Below are 23,159 nucleotides of genomic sequence, written 5' to 3'. Positions count from 1 at the left end.
TTGCTGACTGCACTCATGCGAGATTGCGCAGCAGATGACTGGACTCAACCAGACCATCAGTACAGGCACCTGCGGGAAATAGACTGCGGCAGGACTTTTCGCCTACTGGCTAAAGTCAAGCGATGCCAAGCAAGCATGCTTCACCGGATTCGCCTGGGCGTCACCCTGACTCGACGCTATGCACATCTCATTGGCCATGCGGATAGCCCGAACTGTGAACGCTGCCAAGCATCTGAAACTCTCCAACATCTATTTTGCGACTGCCCTCTCTACGAATCACAGCGGAGGACACTGGCTTCGATGCTAGCAGGCACTGGCAGACAAACATAGTCTGAAAGTACTATTTTGTCCGCAATGTATGACCGTACAGTAGCAACAATAGCTACAAGGGCTCAAAACAGGGTCAAAACAAGTGCAGAATTGATTGAAACCAGTCAAAATAAACTAAAATGATTCACAATAATTTAACAGACAGGAATAATCAAGTATTAAGTGCATTAATTAACAGAAATTCATTAAAATCGCTTCTAACTATCATCAGTAAAGGCTTTGCTCCATGTGCGTGGCGGTTTCCCACCAGTTGTGCCTTAGCACAGGTGTCAAAATGGATGATGGATTGCTAAACACAAGATAAACACGGAATAAAACAAGACAAACACAAGGGAAACACCGGCAAATCACTGCTCCACACTTCCCCAGCCTTCCCGTTGAGTGGAACTGCATTACCGCCTAGTTTACCACTGCATTTCTTGCCTCACTGCTTTCCTCGTTGCATATGGTGCATTTCCAGGGGCAATGTTGCGATTTCACGGGAATCGCCAAATTGTTAACACTGCTGCCAGCCATTTGTGTGCTGCAGGTGCTATGAACGTGACGCGAAGGCTTCACTCGTGTGCCACGATCTCTGCTGGTGGCGGGAGTGACTCCTCTCAGGAAGGGCACACAGGCTTTTGTTTGAACCTATGGCAGTTTGAACTGATGAAATTTGTTTGAGCTGCTTTGTTTGAGCGCGAAAATTTGTTTGCAGCTGCTTTCATGCTGTACATTGGTACAATACACTGTCAGAAAATGTTTACACCCTTTGGGGCATGTTTTGTCCCCAAACAATAACCGTCGTCTGGCTTGCTTACGTCTCCTTTCTTGAAAACGTTGCACTCGGTGCTTTCCTGTTGAGAATGCTATGTCACATTGATAACATGCATGCTATTCATGACCTGGAAGTATCAGGTGTGCAGCGTTAAAGACAGGAAAGGCACGCAAGATGGATGACAATTAATTTTTGGAAACAAGATAAGCCCCAAAGGGTAAACACTTTTCTTACGGTGTACTTTGCAGACACGGTGATCACGACATGGTCTAGCCAGCTACGCACCACAATGTCTGTTCGCAATGCCCAAACTTGCTGAGGGGCCCTTTGAGAAAGCAATGAAAGACTGCAAACACAATGTTCATTCAGAGAAGAGAAAAAAACAAAGCACTATCGGTGTTTATTTTTACTGTACAGTATTTCTTTTTTTTTCTTTGTTCATACAGCTGAAGTCAGTGCCACAATCAGATAGCAGAAACACAGGTGAAACAGGTTTTACTCTGTCATGATTAATAAAATGTTGGCTACAATGCAGTCAAATGTAAAGAAACCCTTTTTACATAAACCGACAGTACCAACAACATGAGCAGCTGGGAACAAACCAATACTGACATGCTAGGTGCATTTCAGTGGCTGCCATGTAAACAATAACCTAATCTGCGTGGTTGACAGGCAAAAGAAAAATCTTGCATCACACCAGCACTTTCACAGTGCAGTGGTGAGTATTGCAATTGATGCAGCACACATATCAAACTGCAGCACACAACATACGTACCATGGAGCCACAAATACATGCCCACATCCCAAATTTTGATCATTCATCCATGTTTTTCAGTACCCATCGCCTATTTCAATAAATAACCTAAAATTGCCATGCCTGATAATCCATACTAATCTGGTGCTATCATGTTTAGGGACACGTTCCTCACCACAATTCAGCACTCCAATCCTGCATCAAAGTAGAGAGGGAAGTGACCACATGGTGAAACATCACAGTCATTTCTCTATGTCCAGCGGTACATGCCAGCGCATTGAAACTTGATTTTATATCAGAAAACCGTTGGAAGTAGTGCAACAGCACAGAAAGCCTGAACAGCTTGACACACAAAGAGCCAATTCTGAATGTTGATTCTAACAGCAAAGAATGGTTTAAATGTCATAGTGATGACAATATTGACGAGACTCAACATAATAGGTGCCCACGTACTGCTCACATTTGAAGTGCACCCTTATTCCTGCCATTTCAGAGTTTAAACACAAAGAATTGTCTAGTGCGCATTTTTTTAGATGATGCCATTGAAAATTAGGTGGGCGCTCTTTCAGAACTTTACACAAGTTTACAGCAATAGAAGCACAAATTCATCGCTTCTGAAGGCACTGCAGAGATTAACTGCCACCAAAAACAACACAAGCCCACAGATGCTCAAAATATCCCAAATAGACGTGCAGTATAATGGAAGGCCAAAGATCAATATAAAAGCAGCAACAACCATAAGACAGTGAAATGCAGTTCTTGATTGACTGACCATGACAGAATAGTGGACGGGCATAGTTCGTATCTTGCACCTAATGCATATTATGCAGTGGTTGTTGCACAAACGGCTTACACAATCATATCATCCACTTGATGTTTCCTAAACGGAACAAACTAGCATGACTTAGAAAGTAGTACTGCAATAATGCTTGATGATAGTGTATAATTGAACTACGACACCGAAGTAAAAGTGCAGAAACACTAAATTATGAATATATATAACTCAACATTTTCTTGCAGCAGCCTCGCAAATGTGCTTTCTTGCACTATTACTTCTGTTTCATAAACAGCACTTCACAGACATTCATCCAAAATTACAGAAGTGTTTTTTTTTGTCCATCCTGCCCTCTTTTGAAAGCAACCTCCACCAATAGGAACAAACCCACGACCCTGTGCTCAACAGCAGAATATGATAGTCGATGAGCAACTCACTGGAGATATTGCACTCTGATCACTTTTTTTAAAGTGTGATAATGATCACAAGTTAAATGTGTCAAAATCAAGCAGCCGTAAGCCACTATACATCACGTACTGACCCTGCAAAAAGAATAACATCCGGGTCGCGACTTCGAATAAAGTACATGAAAGGGTGGTCAACTGAGAACGGAATGCCAATGATGGCACACCTTGCCATTGCCACCATTCCTGTAGCAGCTGCTGCCTCTGTTCCTTCCTCATTAACCTCCACGAAGGCTTTGTGAATTGCTGCCGAGATCACGAGGTCCTTTTTTCCATCTATTCCCGAGAGATCTGCCTTATTGTCGGTGAACAAATCTCTTACACCCATGGCGTGAAGTGTTTTCTTTAGGTCAAAACTGTACTCGATCCTAAATCGTGGGAGACTTAGGTCAACAAGTGTCGAGTCAAGCCCTTTCAATACATCCGACAGTTTCGATGGCGTGAGTGCTGCCTCCAGCTTTGGAAGGCCGTCGACTTCATAGGGCAGAAGAATCACCATGGACGTCTTGCCACCTTTGTACGGGATTTCGATTGCATTGGCGTTCAAGCCAGTGCATTCGGTGTTGATATTAAAATGTGACTGCTTGTACATCATGTGGACCTCTTTAGCTGATTCTTTGGACGTGTGAAATTTCTGCAGGGAAGTTGCTCTGGGGTTGAACTGCTCTTTCCACAGACCCTTGAAGTAAATGGCATTGACCAGCACAAGCGCAGTGTCGGAATTCACAACACCATTGGGAAGGAGGTCCTTGATCTTTGATTTTGTGGCTTCTTCTACCCAGGCATTGACTGCAAGTCTGGCTGCTTCAGCATCGTTCTTGAAATCGACGGGTATCACTGTGCTGTTGTAAAATTTGTTCAGTATGGCAAGGTAGTCTTCCAGAACTTTGAATGTCTTTTCTGAGTACATGCGATTGGCAACATCTAGCGTCACATCAGGTGCATAGGTTGCAACTTTGGCAAAGAAATCAGAGAAATGTGCGTGGATCATGTCATCTTTTGTATGCAAGACATTGGTGATTTCAACAGCTGTGTGACCTTTGGCACCGGCAAGAGTCATTGACAGAGCAGCTGCGATGCTGAATGGGGAGATGACAATGTTCTTTGTTCCATCACTCTCTGAGAGAAGTTGCTTGTACAGGTCTATGGTAAAAGCAACGATTGCAGTAGTCAAATCTGCTGACACGGCTGGAGCTGATGTGGCCATGGTGAAGTGTCCTTGAATATGGAAAGAATGAAATGCTTAGGTTAGTTGCAGGCGAAAACATACAGTTATAAGTCACACGGCTAAAATAACAAGGATTTTAAATCGTAGCTGAAGGTTAGATGGCAGTTACTTAAAGTCTGCCACAGTAATGAGGTCGCGCTCAAATTTATATGAACGCCATTTGGTAGCTGTGTATCCGCAGAAGTACAAAAATTACAGCTAACGTATGGTAAATCAGCTGCATTTATCTGCAGAGATATGTACATTCATTCAATTTATATAAGCGGGAACAATTAAGGGAGCACGTGGTTATTGGTAGTCAGTTTAGGAAGCTCGTTATGTGCTGCCCCGTGCAGTGGCTAACCTCGGGGCCACATCCTGCTCCAGCATCATCTGCAAGTTTGCCAGTGCATGTAGGAATCATATGCAGTTAAGTCGACAAGACTTGTGCGAGCAAAAAGTGCCAGCACTTGTATTTGGCAGCGCCGTTGTCACATGGCATAAGAATTTGCTGTGCACTCCAATACAGTGTTTGTTCACACTGCACTCCAGTCATGAGCAATCATGAGTTTGTGATGGCAAACCGCATTGGAGATATATAGGAAGCTCAGCAGATGACACAATGCGCATTGCAAATAGCCATAATCTCGCCTCACTAGATAGATGGCATCCTCATGTTTGGCTCCAGAGTATGTCATCATTAAAGATTGGATTATAGGCAAATGCCTATTTGTTCCCGCACATCACAGCCCCGGCCTTTTGGTGTGTGAGCACAAATTATGGGTGGCTCAGCATGACTTTATAGTGTCTATCATGGCTTGTTCCTGCCCCTTGTGCCTACACATGCATGTTCTTCTTTTTAGCATCTCAAAATGCTTTTTGAGAGTGCTCTTATTGTTTCGAAAGCACATTTGATTACTTTTTTCCACTGGATCCGGTAGCGTTGGCGGACACTGTTGCCAAACAATGCACCTAACATTGCGACCTAGCAAATAACCAAATAGGCATTGTCAGTGTTAGGTGAGCTTTTGAGGGCCTCTCAACATCTGCCCGACACTGGTTAGCAATGCCAGAGAAAAAAAGATAAAAATATCACTAAAGCCTTCTTTGGCAGCGAGCACGCAACTCCATGTTACACTGCAGGTGAGCATGTGAGAGAGAAAGACACATCATTTTGAGAGGGTGTACCAGAGAGTGTAGCTTGGAAAAACTGTTGACTATATATTGCATTGCATGTGAGCAAGCACGCAAAGCCAGCTGGAAGTACTATCTACTGCAGTTACATAGTGCCCCATTGTGGCACCTTCACTTCTTTCTGCAGTTGTACAGATACACCAGCCAATGGCAGCTCATCTAAGCTATGCAATAGATGAGCAATAAATCCTGACCCTCACTCTGCCCTTCTCCGCTTTTCTTTATTTACATAAATGCATGTAAGAAGACATACTCCGGTTGCAGCAGTGTGTGACAACAATAGAAATGCTTTGCGAAGAATAAAGTCATAGCGATATACAAAAACGCTTAAGGAAGAGTTCTTGTGAACAGTCCGCGAGTCGTGACACTGCTACCAAACCGTAACGCAAGTTTAATGCACCCCATGTGTGTGGAAGCAGCTGTCACAGAAGTTTGTGCAAAGGTACACTCGGTATTATGCAATGAATATTTTTTTTTTTTTTCAGCTCGAAGAAATTTCGAAGGTTCTCACATTCGAACACCTGAGAATTCCAGATTGCGTGAAGCTGTCAAACATACAGAAATACAAAAACGCTGCATTCACCTTTGTCATTACTGAACCATTGTTTGCAGTCTATAAGCTTATTCCAAGTTAGAAGAGGCACTTAAATAGACATGGTAATTCAGTGTAACCGTTCTTATAACTTTTATAAAGATTTATAAACATACACTATTGAAGTATTCATTTCTTAAAATGAAACATTTGCTGATTTAAATTCATTAGCCACAGATATTAGCTTGTCTCGTTAACTGTTCAGCAGCTTCCCTGGCATATTTCGTGTTTTTCGTGCTTGTTGCACTTGATGTGCCATTGTAAGCATGAAAGTTTGGATATTAAATATACACTACCTGCACATAGTGTCAAAACAAGTGTATTAAGGGTGTCGACTACGGCATGCAGTTCGAAAAAAAATGCGGCCATTCATTTACCCAGAAAATCCTTGTGAAGTGATCACTTGCACGATATGGCTGCTGCCTTTCAGACCTCATAAGTGAATGCTACATCAGATTTATTACCATGAAAATGGGCAGCACACACAAACGCATAAAACAGGTTATGGTTTGCAAACAATTTACAAGACCTATTTCAGCTCCTATTGTGCCTAAAATGAGGCTTTAAGTTCCTGTTTCAGGCACCTAAAACCCACTATTTTGGTGCCTAAAAATCAGGTGTCTAGTAATCATAATAATTGCCACTAGACATGTATCTCATTTGTTTGCTTGCTTCTTTTTCCCACTGGGAAAAAAACTTAAAAGATGTGTTGTATAAGGTACCATGATCCAATACAGTGCTACGCTTGCAGTAGAAGAGTACTACATCCCCTGTAAAGCATCACAGTGTGTGTGTGTGTGTGTGTGTAGTTCATGACAACATCTGCGAAAAATTCTGGTACTTGTCTAGAATTCTATGCACCCAAACCGATTATCTCAAATAAGGGAGCGAGGTTGTCTCCATTTAACGGGCAAGTTATTTGGGCATGTCTAATCTGCCGACAAGTTCTTTAAAGAAATCCATGCAGCAGTCATCTCCTATTGGTTCTCAGAAGTCACGTGATAAACTGTACATCTGGCTAGCTACAGCATGGTATACGAGTGTTCCGCTGCTTCGTTTCAGCCTCTCTTAGTTTTATGTCTGCCTTGGTTTTATTGCCTATCACTAGGCAGGTGACATCGTGACCAATGCGTGTTTCGTCAATGCGTCATTTAACAGGTGCCATGCCTGATGATGTCAGATAAAGCTTATGGTGTAGACACGGTGGGCACACCACCACAAAGAACTAGTGAACTGGTGCAACTTGTCATTGATGATCGATTTGCCATTTTTGAGGAGCTGTAAGTGCATATTTCACGATACAGCACAGAAAACAGCATTCAGCTCAGGACGAGGGATGCAAACACTGTTGCAGAAGTGAAACATTTATGTTGGAAGGGCCAGATGTCCGAGGCACTGAAGTACTACCAGATTAGGTACCATTGCATCCACAGTGCCATGAAGTTTGTCAGTGCCAACAATGGTGCATAAAAATCACTGTAATTACCTTTGACAATGTTTTCATACAGCTGTACTGTAAGCTTGTACTATAGTTTTGCTACTTTGCTACCATTACAGATCTTGACGCTGACAATATCAACAATGCTGCGGGTTCAAGTATGCACAACTGCAAACTATATTGTGCCCGAGTCCCAAAGCACACTGAACTATGTAATGCCACTACCATGCAAGTAGCTTTGAAACCTAAAATTTTGGCCTGCCTAGTTAATATGTGTTGGTCGAAAATGATATCTATGAGGTAGAGCTAGTAAACCAGAAGACCATGATTCTGATTAAATGAAGTTTCATAGCTCAGAGTCTTTTATTGTTTGTTTGTTTGTTTGTTTAACGACTTTCTACCACTGCTTCACAGTTCAATCTGCAGTTAAATAAGCAAATGAGATAAAAAGTGTTCTGCGTCTAGAAGAGCAATCTTTATCACACTTTTTTTCAGAATTCATACAACCGTTTTACATTAACCAAAAGCATGTCCCGCTGAAATTTCTTGTGACAAGTTCAATATACAATATACATCAATCAATACAAACCCTGTTGAAAGCGCCTTTGCGACATGGTTATGTGACATTGACTTGAAGCACCCATTTTAACCACTGTTAAACATACGTGTTCACCAGCTGCTACCATACTATCAACTCTTAGTGTGGTGTAACTAAGTCTTTATAATGCATACCCTTTTCTTTTATGTGCTTCCTTAGGCCTTTCAAACATGGCTTCAATGTCTACATTGCAGCAGAAAAGGAGGACAGTACCTGGAAGTGAGGTTTCAAATTGAAGTGCAATCATTCTATAGAAAAGAAACTTTTTGGATAGCTACCACAACCGCGAAGGTTGGCCTCAGATCTTCGAGCTAAAACTCTTGATTTGCTGCAGCTGAAGGCCAGATGACTGTCAGACAGAAAATGGAAAAGGAGACTAGAAATGCTTTACTTCTAAAGGATCAATCAAATATTGCAGCAAAGGAAAAACTGTCGAAATTGAGAAAAAACTTGGTCAAAGTTGTGCGCATGCTGCAAGAAAAAACATAAAGCGATAGTCTGTTTGCTCACAGATGAAAAGCGACCTGGAAGCAGTTTACTTCCAAGATGAAGGAATTCGAGAAATCGTTTCAATATTGGCCCGAACTAACATTCACTGATGCAACATACAAATTGCTGGAGACAAGAATAGCAGTGTTTTGTTGTTATCCTTGAAAATGGTAATGGTGAGAATGCTACCGTTGGGTCCACTAAGTGAACATGCAGAGAGACTTAGCTGGTTTTTGGATATATTCATAGATTTGAAATCGAAAATGGGAGTCCGTGAGAGTGCTCATGGCAGATGAGGGAGTGAAAATATGATCTTTGAATCAGGGCCCTTTTTCATCATCTGCACTACAGACAAGCTCTCTGCTTGTTCTACAGGTTTCTTGCGGAGAAGTGTGAGAAAGTTGGGGATCACAAAAGGTGAACAAGGAATTGCTGTGGACATCTTGCCGTGCATGGTTTATGCCAAAAATGAACATGAATACAGAGAGCCCTATACCTTACTGCAGGAATCAGCAGCAAAGAGAGTAGTAGGTTATTTCACTACAAACTGGCTTGGCCATTCATGCAGAATTGATAAGGAGAATGAAGTGGTCATGTGGAAACATTTTTCAACTTAACTAACAGACCATGCAGAGTGAATAAACTACAAAGCTAAAACACCTGTAGAATGCTTCAGTTCACTCAAGATGTCTGTTAAGCAGTTCTTTGCAATCGCCAACACACAGTTGTATTAAAAAAGTAGACAAAGCAGCAGTTATGCTGCAAAACAAAGCTCTAATAACAACAAGTGGAGATGAGGAATCCAAGTTGTGCTTCAGCTTGCTGACACCGAGTGCGTCTTATGTAAACAAAGGACTCAGTACATCAGTGACCGCCACAGGAAAGATAAGTCTCGCTATTTCTGATGTCAAAATTTCAGCAACTACTGAAGGTTGTTCTCATGCCTTCAGGCAAGCAATTCTGCTGTCCTTAATTACCAACACAATTTGGTGTTTTGGTGGTACAGGAGGCATCAAACATGCCAAAGTATGAGAAAGTCACTGTGCACTGAGCGGTGGTCTTTGGATGCTTATATATATATAGCAAACAGTTTGCTAAGGCAGAGTCATGTATGTAATAACACCAAGGAAGTGCAAGTCAGCACTTGTGCAATCAAAAAAATACTGTCAGCACACAAAAAGTTCAGAAAGGCAGCTGGCAGGGCATGAACGCTGGCAAGCTTGGTATCAGAATGCTCAACAGAAATGTTTAAAGATGGGCTGTCTATTCAAGCGACAATTCTCGGAAATGGAGAAATGGCTGCCAAGTTAATGTTACTGCACTCAAGCCTTCATATCAGTTAGAAAGCATACTTTTACACCTGACAACTAGTACTAGCATGAATACAGCACACCTGCAGCGGCTCAAAGTGAAAGCCAAGATTATTATTGGAGTTCCATCTGCACCATGCATGGGCACTGAAGAGAAATGACATGACAAAGTGCTCCTAAAGGAACATAGCATTAAAATAAGTGAGTGTTCAAATAGCCTACTATTTAATGTGCAAGAGAAAAGCAGAGATGACCAGTTCTCTCTGAAATCTGCATTACAAATAGCAACTGAAAATGTCAAACTGGCAATAACTTTGAAAAAATGCGACCCTCCAAAAGGTTGTGTGCTTACTGTTGTCAGATATACAAAAAAAAAAGTGAACGAACAGCAAGTCGGCAGACATTCTCGGAGCTTACAGCGAAAGAAGAAAACACCAGCCTTAATGGCAAGTTGCTTGATAAATACTGTGGAACCAAGGCCAGAGGGCATACATGTATGCTTTCATGATCAAATTGTCGATATTCAGCTTGTGCACTGTTTTTTTTTTTTTTTACTACTAATGATGCTTGTAACGCTGTGCTCTTGGTCACAAGCATCAAAAAAGGACGAAAAGTTGAAATGCAGTGAATGCAAATCAACATCAGATGACTATGGCTCTGTACTGTACATGTGACTGGTGTTTATCATGGCACCATCATGTGTTGGCCTAATCCAGAGTTTGAAGACAAAACTGGAAAAATGGCTTGTTCATGTATGGCCACTCCTAGTACACTGTAGTGTCAACCCTTCTTTTTTGCTTTTTTGGCCTTTACTCCCCATCTAAATCTCAAAATGTTTTTATTTAACACGAATTAAGTCCTTATATTATCAAGTTTGTGGTACTGTGAAATAAAGGTTTGCTCTCCTTTCTTTGTCCAGAGTTAATTTTTGTGTGTAGCAGTGCGCTATATTTCAATGATGATCATGTAGCCTTTAAAATTGAGTGCATGTAATAATCTGATTTTGTGTACTGATCTACATTACGAAAGCGTATTGTGCAAGTATTATGTGTTGCTTAATTGTCAACATATATCTATGAAGAAACAGCGGCACATTTCAAGCATAAATGTAATTCACTGCAACTTCGAGCTTTCCATGGCATGGTGAAATAGGCTAGCACAAGCGTACACGAACCCAAACTACACTGACTTTCCTCGCTCAAGTTCACCTACATGCAATCGAAACAGTTATGAGCTCCATGGTGAACCTGCCATGTCTTTATATCATTCGTAAGATGTAAGGAGTCACAATATGGGTGAATTTTGGGTGTCAAGTCTGGTGCCGCACGAAATTTCGAATGTCAGGATAACTAATTCGGAGCCGGCGACATGGCAAAAATTATAGCAGAGGAGCAGGCTGTCGAAGGTTACTGTTCAAATTTAATTTTGCGTAAAATTCTACTACAATTGCCACAGAAGACACTCCTATTCCTGGGCCTATAGCCAGCAGCTAGAGCATGAGGTAGAAATATAGTGACGTTCACTAATCTCTTCCCATACAACGTGACAATTAATATTCGGGAAAATTTGAACAGCCCGATCGGAACACAGGGCAAATAAATAAATGTTCTGTGAAACAGCAGTTGTCATGCGATTTCATGGAGTCGGATTTCTAGCTGGCATCGTCTGCCAGGAATAAAATCAACGGCAATCTACCGGCAATTTCTCGTTCAGCTGCCGTGAGTTAATTATTCCGTCGAGCAATTCTCACGGCAGCGGAGTTGAGGTAAAAAGTTGTTCTCCCGGCAGTTTGTCACGTGGCATTTGCGGGAGACAGTACACAATGCTGGCGTGAGAAATTCTTTCAAGAAATTCTCCAGGTTACCGGCAGAATAGGCACTACCGAGTTATTTTAAGCTGTGTGTTTTTTTATCACAAGAAATGCATTGATCAGAACGGCATTTCTATTATGTCAGACAGCTCTTACGTAATTCATGAGCGGAACAATGCCTTACAAAAGCAGCGTTTTATTTCTATATTTCAAGCAGGCATATGGTATTACAATGAGAGTACGGCAACGCAAACGCGATCTCGTCGATGTCAACACATGTAATTCTCATACTGTGGTCACACGTACGGGGGCGCACTTTCGATCGCGATTGGCAATCCATTCCGCAGCTGCAAAACTCGATCCTGATATGGCTCTCAAAAGTTCCCCGTGGGACCGGGGTATCCATACACTTACGGGAATGAGTGCCGTTGTCAGGTAGTTGCTCCCAGAATAAAACGAGAACGACTGGCAAAAGAAAATGCAAGAGAAGGCGTTGCCGGCGTGACTGGCGCCAACGTTGTTTACACATTAGGAAATGGCTAGGGACACTAGGGAAATCATGGAGAAGAATGCGCCGGTGAACACGTCTCTCGACTCGCTTGCCTTCGTTTCCCGAGTTGTGCATTGCTAAACTTTTAGTTGTCGATATTGTGCTTACTGAACTCACTTGATGATAGTCTCGAATTACGGCTGTATGTACGTATTTCTTGACTCGTTACTGTTTCTTTCGAGAACGAAGCTGTCGATACAACGTCGTGTGTGGAGGCAAGAACAACAACGTCGAGTTTCATATTTCATCGTAGCATTGGCGAGACGTGCCTGCAGCAGCATTCACGTACTGTACTCACTCATTTCACAGGCTCGAAATAGAGCGTTAGCTTCATTAGTGAGTGACGAAATGTGTGCGTGGACGTGAGTATGAATGCGAGTGACTGTCAGTATATCCTACCGAAAAAAAAAAAGAAAAAAAAAAAAAAAAAAGAAACTGCCGGCCGCGATCGAGTGTGTGGACCACACGGGGTGTGGACGTATTACGTACTAGAGTGCCCGTAAGTGTGAATGAAATTACGTGTGAGTGTTATCAGTGGGTGCGAGTAGGAACGTGAGTGAGTGTCGACGATCGAGTGTGGAGCGCATGCACACAGGATTGCCGTGAGTGCAAGCTGCCTACGAAAATATCGGTGGAGATCCGAGTGGCTTCATTTATAAGAGAAAATTTATGTATGTATCATGACTTGTGAGAAAAATCACGCCTATTATTGGCACTGTCATTTAAAATAAAAAAAGTGAGATATGGCAAGCTCGCCGTCGCCTTTATGTTTGTGGAATCGCATTCTGCAGTTTGTACACATTTATTTTATCTGGGGATCCTATGTTTACCATGCAGCCAACACTTTTCTACATTTCTACAAGGTTTCTGTGGACGGCGGGCTGGTAGGCGCACCTGCGCCAACGGGTTTTCACCTCTCTACACAGCCTCGCGCATCGTCCTGATATGTGCAAATAATAATAACAATAATTATTATTATAAAGGCTTACATATCAATGATTTAACTGTATCAATTAAAATGTAGAAAGAAGCACATTAGCACCACTGTCACACGCAGAGAGAGGTTTAACTTAATATACCTAGAATTCCATTCACCACTATGTATAGTTGCTTTAATTCGCGTACAGAAAAGTTGTATTTGTGATACTCGGTCCAGTTCTTAGTGGATTTCCGATACTTGCAAAGTGTTACTGCATCTGCACGGTGCAATATCCCACCTTGGCTAACACCATATGCAGTCTTGTTTACACCAACCAAAGACCGAAAGAACATATATATTTTTTTTTTTTTTTTCAGAAACACACATTATATGTGCACATACCCATATATATACACATACCCAGTCATGTTCATGTTGAAGGAGTGCATGTCATTAAATATTTAGAATTGTTATGCCGGGTAGTGCCATATTATCAATTAAGCATGTCCGACTTTTTTCATAAGAGCCCGAATACACCTGTATTTCAACGTGAGACAAACAGCACCCCCAACAAGCAGGGCTCCAGCCAAATTTGTAATTATTTATTGATTGGCTAATATGGTAATATGATCATCATCAGCCTATATTTATGTCCACTGCAGGACGAAGGCCTCTCCCTGCAATCTCCAATTACCCCTGTCTTGCGCTAGCGTATTCCAACTTACGCCTGCAAATTTCCTAACTTCATCACCCCACCTGGTTTTCTGCCATCCTCGACTGTGCTTCCCTTCTCTTGGTTCTATTCTAGCTAGTCTAGCTGACACTAAGAGGAGAAAATGGAGCTGGGCAGGCCATGTAATGCGTAGGATGGATAACCGGTGGACCATTAGAGTTACAGAATGGTAATATCATAAAATATTGTAAATAGACTAAATGTGATAAAATGCCAAAAGCACTACAATCGGAGCTGAAGCATCTGTGCCTGCTTACCTTAATTTATTAATCACTTCTCATGATATCAGGGATGGTTAAACAGAGGTTCTTGCGGTACTACGTGACAACCGCCGCTTTTGTATTTGCACCGCAGGGCATGAGACTTCCCGTAAGGTTTACAAGTATCAAGTGCTTCTAGAAAACATTCAGTCAAATGTTTACTTGTAAGACATTTCTTACCAGTAATGATTAATTAATTCAATAAATGAAGAGCATAAATCAATGATACTTAGATTATGTGTCACTCACATTTCGTGCGCTTTGAAGATCGCAATTCCTTTTTTATTTTCCCCACAAAGTCAAAACACGTACCATTGCACGTGAAGTAAAATTAGAACAAGTAGTTCACCTTTATTTATGACCATATATGACCATTTGTGGAAAAAAAAAGTACAGTAATTAATTAATTAGTAATTGGTTTCCTGAACTACCTATGACTAAAATGTTGCTCCCAGAATGTGAAAAAAAATGCTATTGTGGGCTTTGCGTTATTCTTCCTGCATTTTAATCAGAGTTAGGAGGGGCCACATAATGAGCATGACAAAAATTATACATAAAGCTATGTGGGGTTTAACGATTCTTTCATGAAAGGCATCTGCACACCCCAGGATAAGGTGATAAAAATGTTTGGATTATTTTTTGGAGCCCAGAGAAGCCTCAATACAGCTATGAGTTAGCCCTTGTCTTTTCAGGATTTCAGTAGAAAGATTAAGCAGCCTGGAAAAAAAAAGGCAAACATATTGCGTAAATTGTGTTCACAACAGTGAACGACTTCAAAAGCTCCTTAAGATGAGGGAAGTATAAGCAGAGTGCAAGATATTGCTGTAACTGCACATTGTTTCATGTAAATTGTTTTTTACACCTATATTGTTGAAGTCAGTGCCACAAAGCAATCAACAAGCAACAAGCATTTTATTCTGTCATGATTAAAACAAACACGAGCAACAGTATAATCAAGTATAAAAACATTTTGAAGCATAGCCCAATAGTACAAACAACAAATATGGCTCAGAGAATCTCAACTCTGACATGCTGGGAGCACATCAGCAGCAGTGTAATATAACCAACATGCAGTAACCAAAACAAGTAGCCAGCCTCACGAAATGTTCAGAACGTGCTGTTCATAGCTGACAACAGGTATGTAAAATACTGCACAAAACACACCATGAATTTAAAGATGAACACCAAACTACAAAAGATTACTGATCCACATTTTAAGGTGCATTATCGTTTTCAACTGAGACCCCCAAAAATGCACGCCCCTTCTACAGCTGATAATCTGCACAGCTGATGCTATCAAGTTTTCAGAACATGTCCACCAAAGATCCACTGTGAACATGCATCAAGGTACAAAAAAAAAGCCTGATCATTTAAGCACCACAGTCAATTTTTCGATTTTCAGCAGTACATACGCAGGCACTTAAACTTTATTTTACTGGAAATAGCACATCCCAGAAAGCATACAACTGCTAGACAAATGAACAGCTGGTTCTCACCTTTGATTGAAACAGTACTAAAAGATAATAAAGTTATAGGCACGATTAGTAAACTCAATGTAAGAGGTGTCTATAGATCACTGACATTTGAAAAGCACACATATTTTCACCATCTTTAGTGAATGAATCAGAAAAATGGACCACTCTGCATTTACTCTTTACTTTATTCTAGACGTGTGTTAAGAAACTTAACAGTAATGAAAGCACAAACGAGTCATCTATGAACAAACTACAAATATTAATAGCTATCGACACTGATGCTGGACCATGCCTGCTCAGAATGTCCCAAATGCATTGGCAGTACAATGAAAGGCCACAGATTTATAAAAAAAAGCAGCAACAACATTGAGATATTGAAATTGAGGCCTGGACTGATAGATCGTGATGCAGTGGTGTTCAGGACACATAGCATATCTCGCTACCTAATGCACACTCTGCAATGGCCGAATATTGCACAAAAAGGTTCCGCTGTGACAACATCGCAACTTCCGCATGATACCATATAAAACAAGCTACCATCATTCAGAAAGCACTTCAATAACACTTCACACTGGAGTAGCGTGTATGTAATTATGACTCGTGCAAAAACATATTGCAGCAGTGCTTGTCATTTCTCGTCATGAAACCGTGAAAGAGAGAGAGAGAAAGATGAAGAAAAGACAGAGATATCAACCACACACACCTCCTGCTTGCTATCGTACGCAGGGAAAAGAAGGTTAGACGACAAAAAGAAAGAAATTAAGGAGAGAAAACACTTATTGCTAGAGCAAAAGCGTCTTTGTACAGTGCACACAATGATGACATGTTTCGTCCTTGTGTGCTATGTACGTAGAAGTTTATGCATCAACTCGTCGAAGTTTCAATCCTAGAGAGCATGGCCAACTTTCACTGGGCACTGGTGCCACTCTGCGCTCACGCGTCACTTTGTTTAGATGCACAGCAGAACCACAGTTGCTATCTAATGTCTGTCGACTTCAGGAACTGCAGTACTGCAGTGTTCTCCTGCACAGATATATGCGAAGGTGTTTTCTTACATTCTTGCACATAAAGCCTGCTACATAAGTGTCCTTTGCATTCGGCCCAATTCAGTATGCGGCCTCCATAAAAAGCAATTGAAACCATCATCCTGCACTCAGCACCAGAAAGCTATAGTCGAGGAGCCACTACAGAGCCCTTCATGATGCACATGACGATGCCCCTGACTGCAGAGTATTATTACACAGTCTGGTTACACCTCTCATAATGCACTGACAATCACTGGACAAATCTTTGAACATCCAGCTCCCCTAAACTGCTATACATCTCGTACTGAGCCTGCAAAAAGAATGACATCCGGGTCATGACTTCGAATGAAGAACATGAACGGGTGGTCAACTGTGAAATGAATGGCCCTGACAGCACACTTTTTCCTTATCACCATCGCTGTAGCAGCTGCTGCCTCTGTGCCTTCCTCGTTAACCTCCACAAAGGCTTTGTGAACAGCAGCTGAGACCATGAGGTCTTTTTTCCCATCTATTCCTGACAGATCTGCCTTGTTAGTGAACAAGTCTCTTATGCCCATCACATTAAGTGTTTTCTTTAAGTTTACGCTGTACTCAATTCTGAATCGTGGGAGACTGAGACCGACCATTTTTGAATCGAGACCATTCAGGACGTCCAACAGCTTTGACGGCGTAAGCGTTGCCTCCAGATCTGGAAGGCCGTCAACTTCATGGGGCAGAATGATCACCATAGACGTCTTGCCACCTTTGTATGGGATTTCAATTGCATCAGCATTCAAGTCTGTGCATTTGGTGTTGATCTTAAAGTGTGACTGCTTGTACATCATGTGGACCTCCTTAACTGTTTCTTTGGATCTGTAAAACTCCTGCAGGGTAGTTGCCTTGGGGTTGAACTGATCTTTCCACAGACCCTTGAAGTAAATGGCATTGATCAACACAAGCGCAGTGTCAGAATCCACAACACCATTGGGAAGAAGGTCCTTGATCTTTGACTTCGTGGTTTCTTCTACCCAGGCATTCATTGCAAGTCTGGCTGCTTCAGCATCATTCTTGAAATCAACCGGCATCACAGTGCTGTTGTAATATTTCTTCAATGTGGATAGGTAGTCTTCCAGGACCATGAACGTCTTTTCTGAGTACAGGCGATTTGCAACATTCAACATCACATCAGGTGCATAAGTTTCAACTTTGGCAAAGAATTCGGAAAACTGTGCATGGATCAAATCATCATTTGTGTGCAAGGCATTGGTGATTTCAGTAGCAGTGTGCTCTTTGGCACCTGCAAGAGTCATTGACAAAGCAGCTGCGATGCTGAATGGGGAGACGACAATGTTCTTTGTTCCATCACTCTCTGAAAGAAGTTGCTTGTAGAGGTCTATGGTAAAAGCAACGATTGCAGTAGTCAGATCCACTGACATTGCTGCAGTTGATGTGGCCGTGGCAAAGTATGCTAGAAAATGAAAACAATGGAGTGCTTGGATTAGGTATAGGTGAAAACAGCACGCAGCAACATACATCAGTCAAACAGTTTCGATAACCGTAGTTTAAATAGTGGCATGGTTGTATTTGACTGCACAAAAAATGTAGCCATACTTAGATGCTTGTTTAAGAGGTGGCAAACAGCTATGATAAATTTAAATTCATTATAAATACCATTAGACAACTGTGATTGATATGTATACGCAGACGACGCCAACATATCTTATAGCTTATACAGTGCGACTCTTATAACGAAAAATGCAAATGCATGGTTAAATTAACTGGAAATATGGCTCAGTACGAGTAGGCTGCAATTATAGGTTAAGAAGACAAAGTATAGGTTCTTCATGCCTAAAAATCAACACAAACACGTTAGCAATAGCCTCAATGTCACATTTTCAGGAAACGTAACTGAATGTGTCGTATCAGCCAAATTCCGTGGTGTCATTATCCATGAACAACTTTCATGGACAGAACACTTTACAATTGTCTGCTCAAAAATTTCTCGATCTCTTGGATTAATTCAAAAATTTAAGTGCATGCCTCCTGCCACTATGGCTAAAGAAACAACTTTACGCTTGCTCAATCTCACTGACATTACTGTTTAGTGGCCTGGGCTCATACGAGTAATACTAACCTCAATTCACTCTTTATCTTTCAAAAGAGGGCAATAAGAGGTGCCACCAACATAACATATTCCGAGAGCACCGCCACATATTTCAATTCCCTATGTATAATGAATATAGACAATTAGTAGCCTACCGATATGCAATACAGTCAGATCATGCAGCTAATAATGCAGGTAAAATTGTTTCAAACCTAAAATCATACCCACAAACTAATTATGAGATGAGGCATTTCTCGCAAAGAACGCCACAGATAAAAATGAACTATGGAGTGCAAAGGTTTGAATTTTAACCTATACATTTCCTTAATACTATCAAACACATTGAAGACCTCATCTATCAGAGCGCTTCTTTTAGGGCTTAGAAAGAGAGCGTTACAGAATGGTTGCTGCACATGACAAAAAGTAGTATACGTATTTCAGTGCAAGTGCTGTTAGGTGCATGTTACACTATGTTATTCAATGCGTGTTTTCATAATGTGAAACTGGGTGCTGCTTCATCATTTCTTTATGTTTGCTGTGTTGTGGGGTGTCCTTGCTGCAGTCTGTCAAATGCTATGTACCACTGCTTGTAAGGGGGATGGACCTCGTCAGGCATTTTGCCTTTTGCCCTTCTAAAGTGTACGCGTACTGTACAACTGCTACACTTGGCATAAACCTCACTTCATTTCACATATATCAGATACGCAGTTGTAAAATAGTATAATGAATTATGTATGCGTGCGTGTGTGTGTGTGCGCGCGTGCATAATTAATGCAGTATAAGGACGTTATATAGGCACCACAAGGCAATTAAAGGTGCTGCGTTTGCGCTCCAGCGGCAAGAATGGTATACATAACTCTTTAATTAATTCACTTGTCTGCGCGTGGCGTGAAAGAGTATAGAAAAATTTTGTTCAAGACAATTACATCCGCAAAAAAAAAAAAAAAAAAAAAAATTACAGTCGACATTTGTCAGAACTATATATAGTAGTCGAACTGTACGCAGAAACTGTTTCGTCTGGAGTTTTAAGCCATGCGTTTATCCTTATTATTGGTTCACTAACTGCATGGTTTGTCAACTAATTCATATTGCATTCTAAGTATCCCCAGATACATTCAAACGATATCATCTAACGAGCAAATGTATTTCTACATCGATCTCGAGAGAACAAAAACGACAGTGCCCATTCCCGAACGTCTATTTTTCGTCTGACAGCAGCACATCCACGGAATTATAACGCTCGATTAATTTTGTAGCGTATTCCTATCGAGAAGGGAGCATATACGCTGCGTAGCGGGAGGGAGCTGGGGCCGCTCGCAGCGCACACGCGATTTTGTCTACGTCACGACACAAAGCCGCGTATATCTCACCTACACTTCGGTGAATGAGCTAGTGCTGGTTTCAGATGACAGGTACCGGAATAAAAGGCAGCTGCGCACGGGAGTCCGAAGCAAATGCGAGACAAAGGCGTTGCCGGCGCAAGTTGGGCGTGACAGCTAGGCGCCAACGTTGTTTTGACTGGGCTCCAGCCACGCCCCACACTAGGGACACTAGGGAAATTATGGGAAGGTCGAATGCGCTCAAAGCAGACGTCCATTCTGGCGCTGTTATGTACGCGCAATAAGGAATCTTTTCAATTCATTCGGTTCTATGTCACCAGTCGCAGCGAGTGGCCCATACTGGCGATAACGGAGTCATGGCGAACCAAAAACGAAGAGTGAAAGGAGTGATAAAATGAAAATCATCTGCCTTGATGTTTGCTGTAACTAGCTGGTAACGATGTTTTAGAACAAAAACAACGCGATAAAACAGGACAAGAAAGAGCGACAAACACCTTTCATGTCCCATTTTTGTGCTGTTTTTTTGTTATATAATACAGTCCCTGATCGTAAATCCCGCCGCGGTAGTTTAATTAAATTAGTCTGCTTTCGATGGCGGCCGCGGCGGCCGCATTTCGTTGGAGACAAAATGCAAAGGCCTACGTTCGTGTGTACAATTAAATTAAGCGCACGTTAAAGAACCACAGGTGGTCAAAACCAATCCGCAGCCCCCCACTACGTCGCCCTCGTAAATCAGATCGTGGTTTTATCATGTGAAACCTCGAGAATATTTTAATCGAAGAATTTCCTGATCATATATAACTGCATGCTACACGTACGTACGCTATACCTGCATGTGCGTTGTTCTATTGTCATTAATTTTCGTTGCTATCGAAGACTATAAATGACAGACAGCTAGCTGCAAATATTTATTGTCTAGAATCCGCACCGTTTCTTTCGAGGAAGCAATTAATTAGCCACGTTGGCACAAGCTGCCTCCCTGTATCTGTTCGTATCTTTGAACAATGCTATTTGCCTTAGAATATATAGTAAATTAATCGGGTAGGCCATATATCGGGGACGCAGCCGCAGTGGTGCACATGGTCCGTCTTGATGCGTGCGTGCTGCTGTTGGTATGTGCACGCACAAACGTGCACCCATTCACGATCAGATCGACAAGCATACTGCCGAGCAGTGATGTTCTGTACTTTGCAGAACAATTCCCCATCCTAGGCATGAAAATTCTCGATTTTCGTTAATTTCCCCCTCATTTTCTTTTTCCTTCATTCCTTCTTTTTTTTCTTGTTCTTTTTATTAATTATTGACTTCCACGTTTTACCTTTGGCCTTTTCTTTGAAAGTTTCTGATTATTTGTATTTTTTTCTATAATCAAATATGTGTCATTTGCCTCTGTTATTACCTTGCCCCTCCCCTCTGCAATGTACAACTCTACCTTGAGGGTATAATAAATAAATTAAATAAATAATAATCCTAAAGAAATTCCCGTAAATTTTCCTGCACACACTTACAGCTGCAGCGGAAAAAACAAATTAGCAGAAGTGACCTGATCACCCGATCAGATAAATTGCGGCACGCTGCTCTTTTGTTCCCTAGCACGCCGAAAACGAGAGTGCCAGGCACCCCCTCTTCGAAACACGAATCATGTGGCACTTTAGATACCTAGTGTTCACGGGAACAAGAGCGCCGCGTACCGCGATTTCCCTGCTCCGGTCATCGGCCACTTGTGCTAATCTTTTCCCCGCTGCAACTGCATACACGTGTAATATGCATATGTAGAGGAGGTATGTCTTAATTAACTGGCAACCGTGATTATTAGATGAAGAAATTGATGTTGGAAAACATTACACGGGTTATTCAACGTCTCGGTGGGACAACGTAATATATAATGACAACTAAATTTCTAATGTGGCTTCCCGCGTTAGGTTTCGGAAATTCCCGCATGGTCAGAGCTTTAGGATCAACCACCAATGGCGAGCTGCAGCTCTTGAGTTACTCTTTATAGTTTAACTTATCAGATATTGACGTGGCAATCGGCAGTTTACGTTTTGTACTAAGCGGTCCCATACCGGCTTTTCAACAACGAAACACTTGAAGCTGACCAACCCCGTGCAATGAAACGTTGTGCTATGGGTGATGCTCGTTTAATCGCGTAACTTTAATATTTACTCAATCGATCCTAAAATTTATTGCATTATCGTAAAGATTCCCTTTTCACTGTCGTCCACGCTTACGGCCGAAAAACTCCCCGAAAGAAAGAAAGAAAAAAATCCCTGCACGGAGCATCAATGCAGTGCCGAGTTTTGCGTTTCTGTGAACGCCGCGCGCGAGGCTAAATTTAGCCCCGATTGCGTCATGCGTGATGCGACAACAGCGCCATCTGCGGAGGCGACACATGCGTGATCGAGTAATGGTTTATTTCCCTAAGACAACGGTAGCAAATAAGGCGCGCGGGTAGTTACGGTTGTAAATACATAAGCGATTGTGGCGTTACATTTTTTCGTTACATGCGGTTTTAGCCAACGTTTGTTTTAGCGAGCGACCTCCTACTGACCGAAATGAAAGGCGTTTCACTTCAAAACAATGAGAAAATTGCGTCTCGTAAAGCAATACTGACATTTATTTTTCGAAGTAGTCGAAACTACCACGCGCGTCTCGGCCGTAAAGTGATGCACTATTTGTTTCACTATTCCAAGTTTCGGCGTTCATAAAAGCAAATAATAAAACAAGAAAAGAAAAATAATAATGCAAGAATACGAAGTAAAATAAAAAGGCAGTTCGAAAATGTTCCTTCCGAGGGGATTCACGCCGGTAGAGTTGTGGATCTTTTCTTGTGTTGTTTTTGTTTTGTCTTGGCCGCCCTAAATGTCCGCTGTGGCGTCACTGTCTGCACCTTTTGTTGTATTTTGTACGACTTGTACTGGGGCAACATTGATTGCAGGACAGGAATATCATGGCTCGCCAAACAAATTTAGACAAATAAAACGCCGACATAGTACTATACGAGTATTTTCATAATGTAGGGAAGCATATATTGTCTCCCTGAAGCACTAATTTAG

The 23,159-nt window shown here is 41.7% G+C and overlaps 2 protein-coding genes across 5 annotated transcripts in view; both read right to left on the bottom strand.

Moving 5' to 3' along the window:
• Window positions 1-1,044: 1,044 nt before the first annotated feature.
• Window positions 1,045-23,159, bottom strand: part of LOC119458115 (leukocyte elastase inhibitor A) — a 210,968-nt gene continuing 188,853 nt past the window's right edge. Inside the window, exons 1-2 of one of the 3 annotated variants that reach the window (XM_049670754.1) lie at window positions 12,377-12,481; window positions 1,045-4,298 (exon numbers count right to left, since the gene is read on the bottom strand). In XM_049670754.1, coding sequence (XP_049526711.1) covers window positions 3,139-4,287 — 1,149 coding nt within the window. In that variant the 5' untranslated portion in view covers window positions 4,288-4,298; window positions 12,377-12,481 and the 3' untranslated portion in view covers window positions 1,045-3,138. Of the gene's footprint in view, window positions 4,299-12,132; window positions 12,278-12,376; window positions 12,482-23,159 lie in introns of those variants that run through there. The other 2 variants (XM_037719936.2, XM_049670755.1) reach the window with 2 other exon arrangements.
• Window positions 15,078-20,471, bottom strand: LOC119458116 (leukocyte elastase inhibitor A). Of its 2 annotated transcripts, none has more exons than XM_037719939.2 (2): window positions 20,138-20,471; window positions 15,078-18,127 (listed from the first exon to the last, which is right to left on the bottom strand). In XM_037719939.2, exons 1-2 carry the CDS (start codon window positions 20,358-20,360, stop codon window positions 16,971-16,973), a joined length of 1,380 nt encoding a protein of 459 aa, XP_037575867.2. In that variant the 5' UTR covers window positions 20,361-20,471; the 3' UTR covers window positions 15,078-16,970. The 2 variants fall into 2 exon arrangements, with proteins under 2 accessions (XP_037575867.2, XP_037575866.1); XM_037719938.2 differs by having other exon boundaries at window positions 20,134-20,272.

Source organism: Dermacentor silvarum, chromosome 7 (genome assembly GCF_013339745.2).
Source record: "Dermacentor silvarum isolate Dsil-2018 chromosome 7, BIME_Dsil_1.4, whole genome shotgun sequence".
Taxonomy (NCBI): domain Eukaryota; kingdom Metazoa; phylum Arthropoda; class Arachnida; order Ixodida; family Ixodidae; genus Dermacentor; species Dermacentor silvarum.
The sequence above is the reverse complement of the archived record's forward strand: the minus strand, read 5'-3'. Positions and strand labels throughout refer to the sequence as shown.

Coding starts and splice junctions, on each gene's coding strand:
- LOC119458116 (XM_037719939.2), bottom strand. CDS start 20,360: ATGGACGTCTGCTTTGAGCGCATTCGACCTTCCCATAATTTCCCTAGT. Junction 18,128..20,137: donor ACTAGCTCATTCACCGAAGT/GTAGGTGAGATA, acceptor TTCATTTTCTAG/CATACTTTGCCACGGCCACA.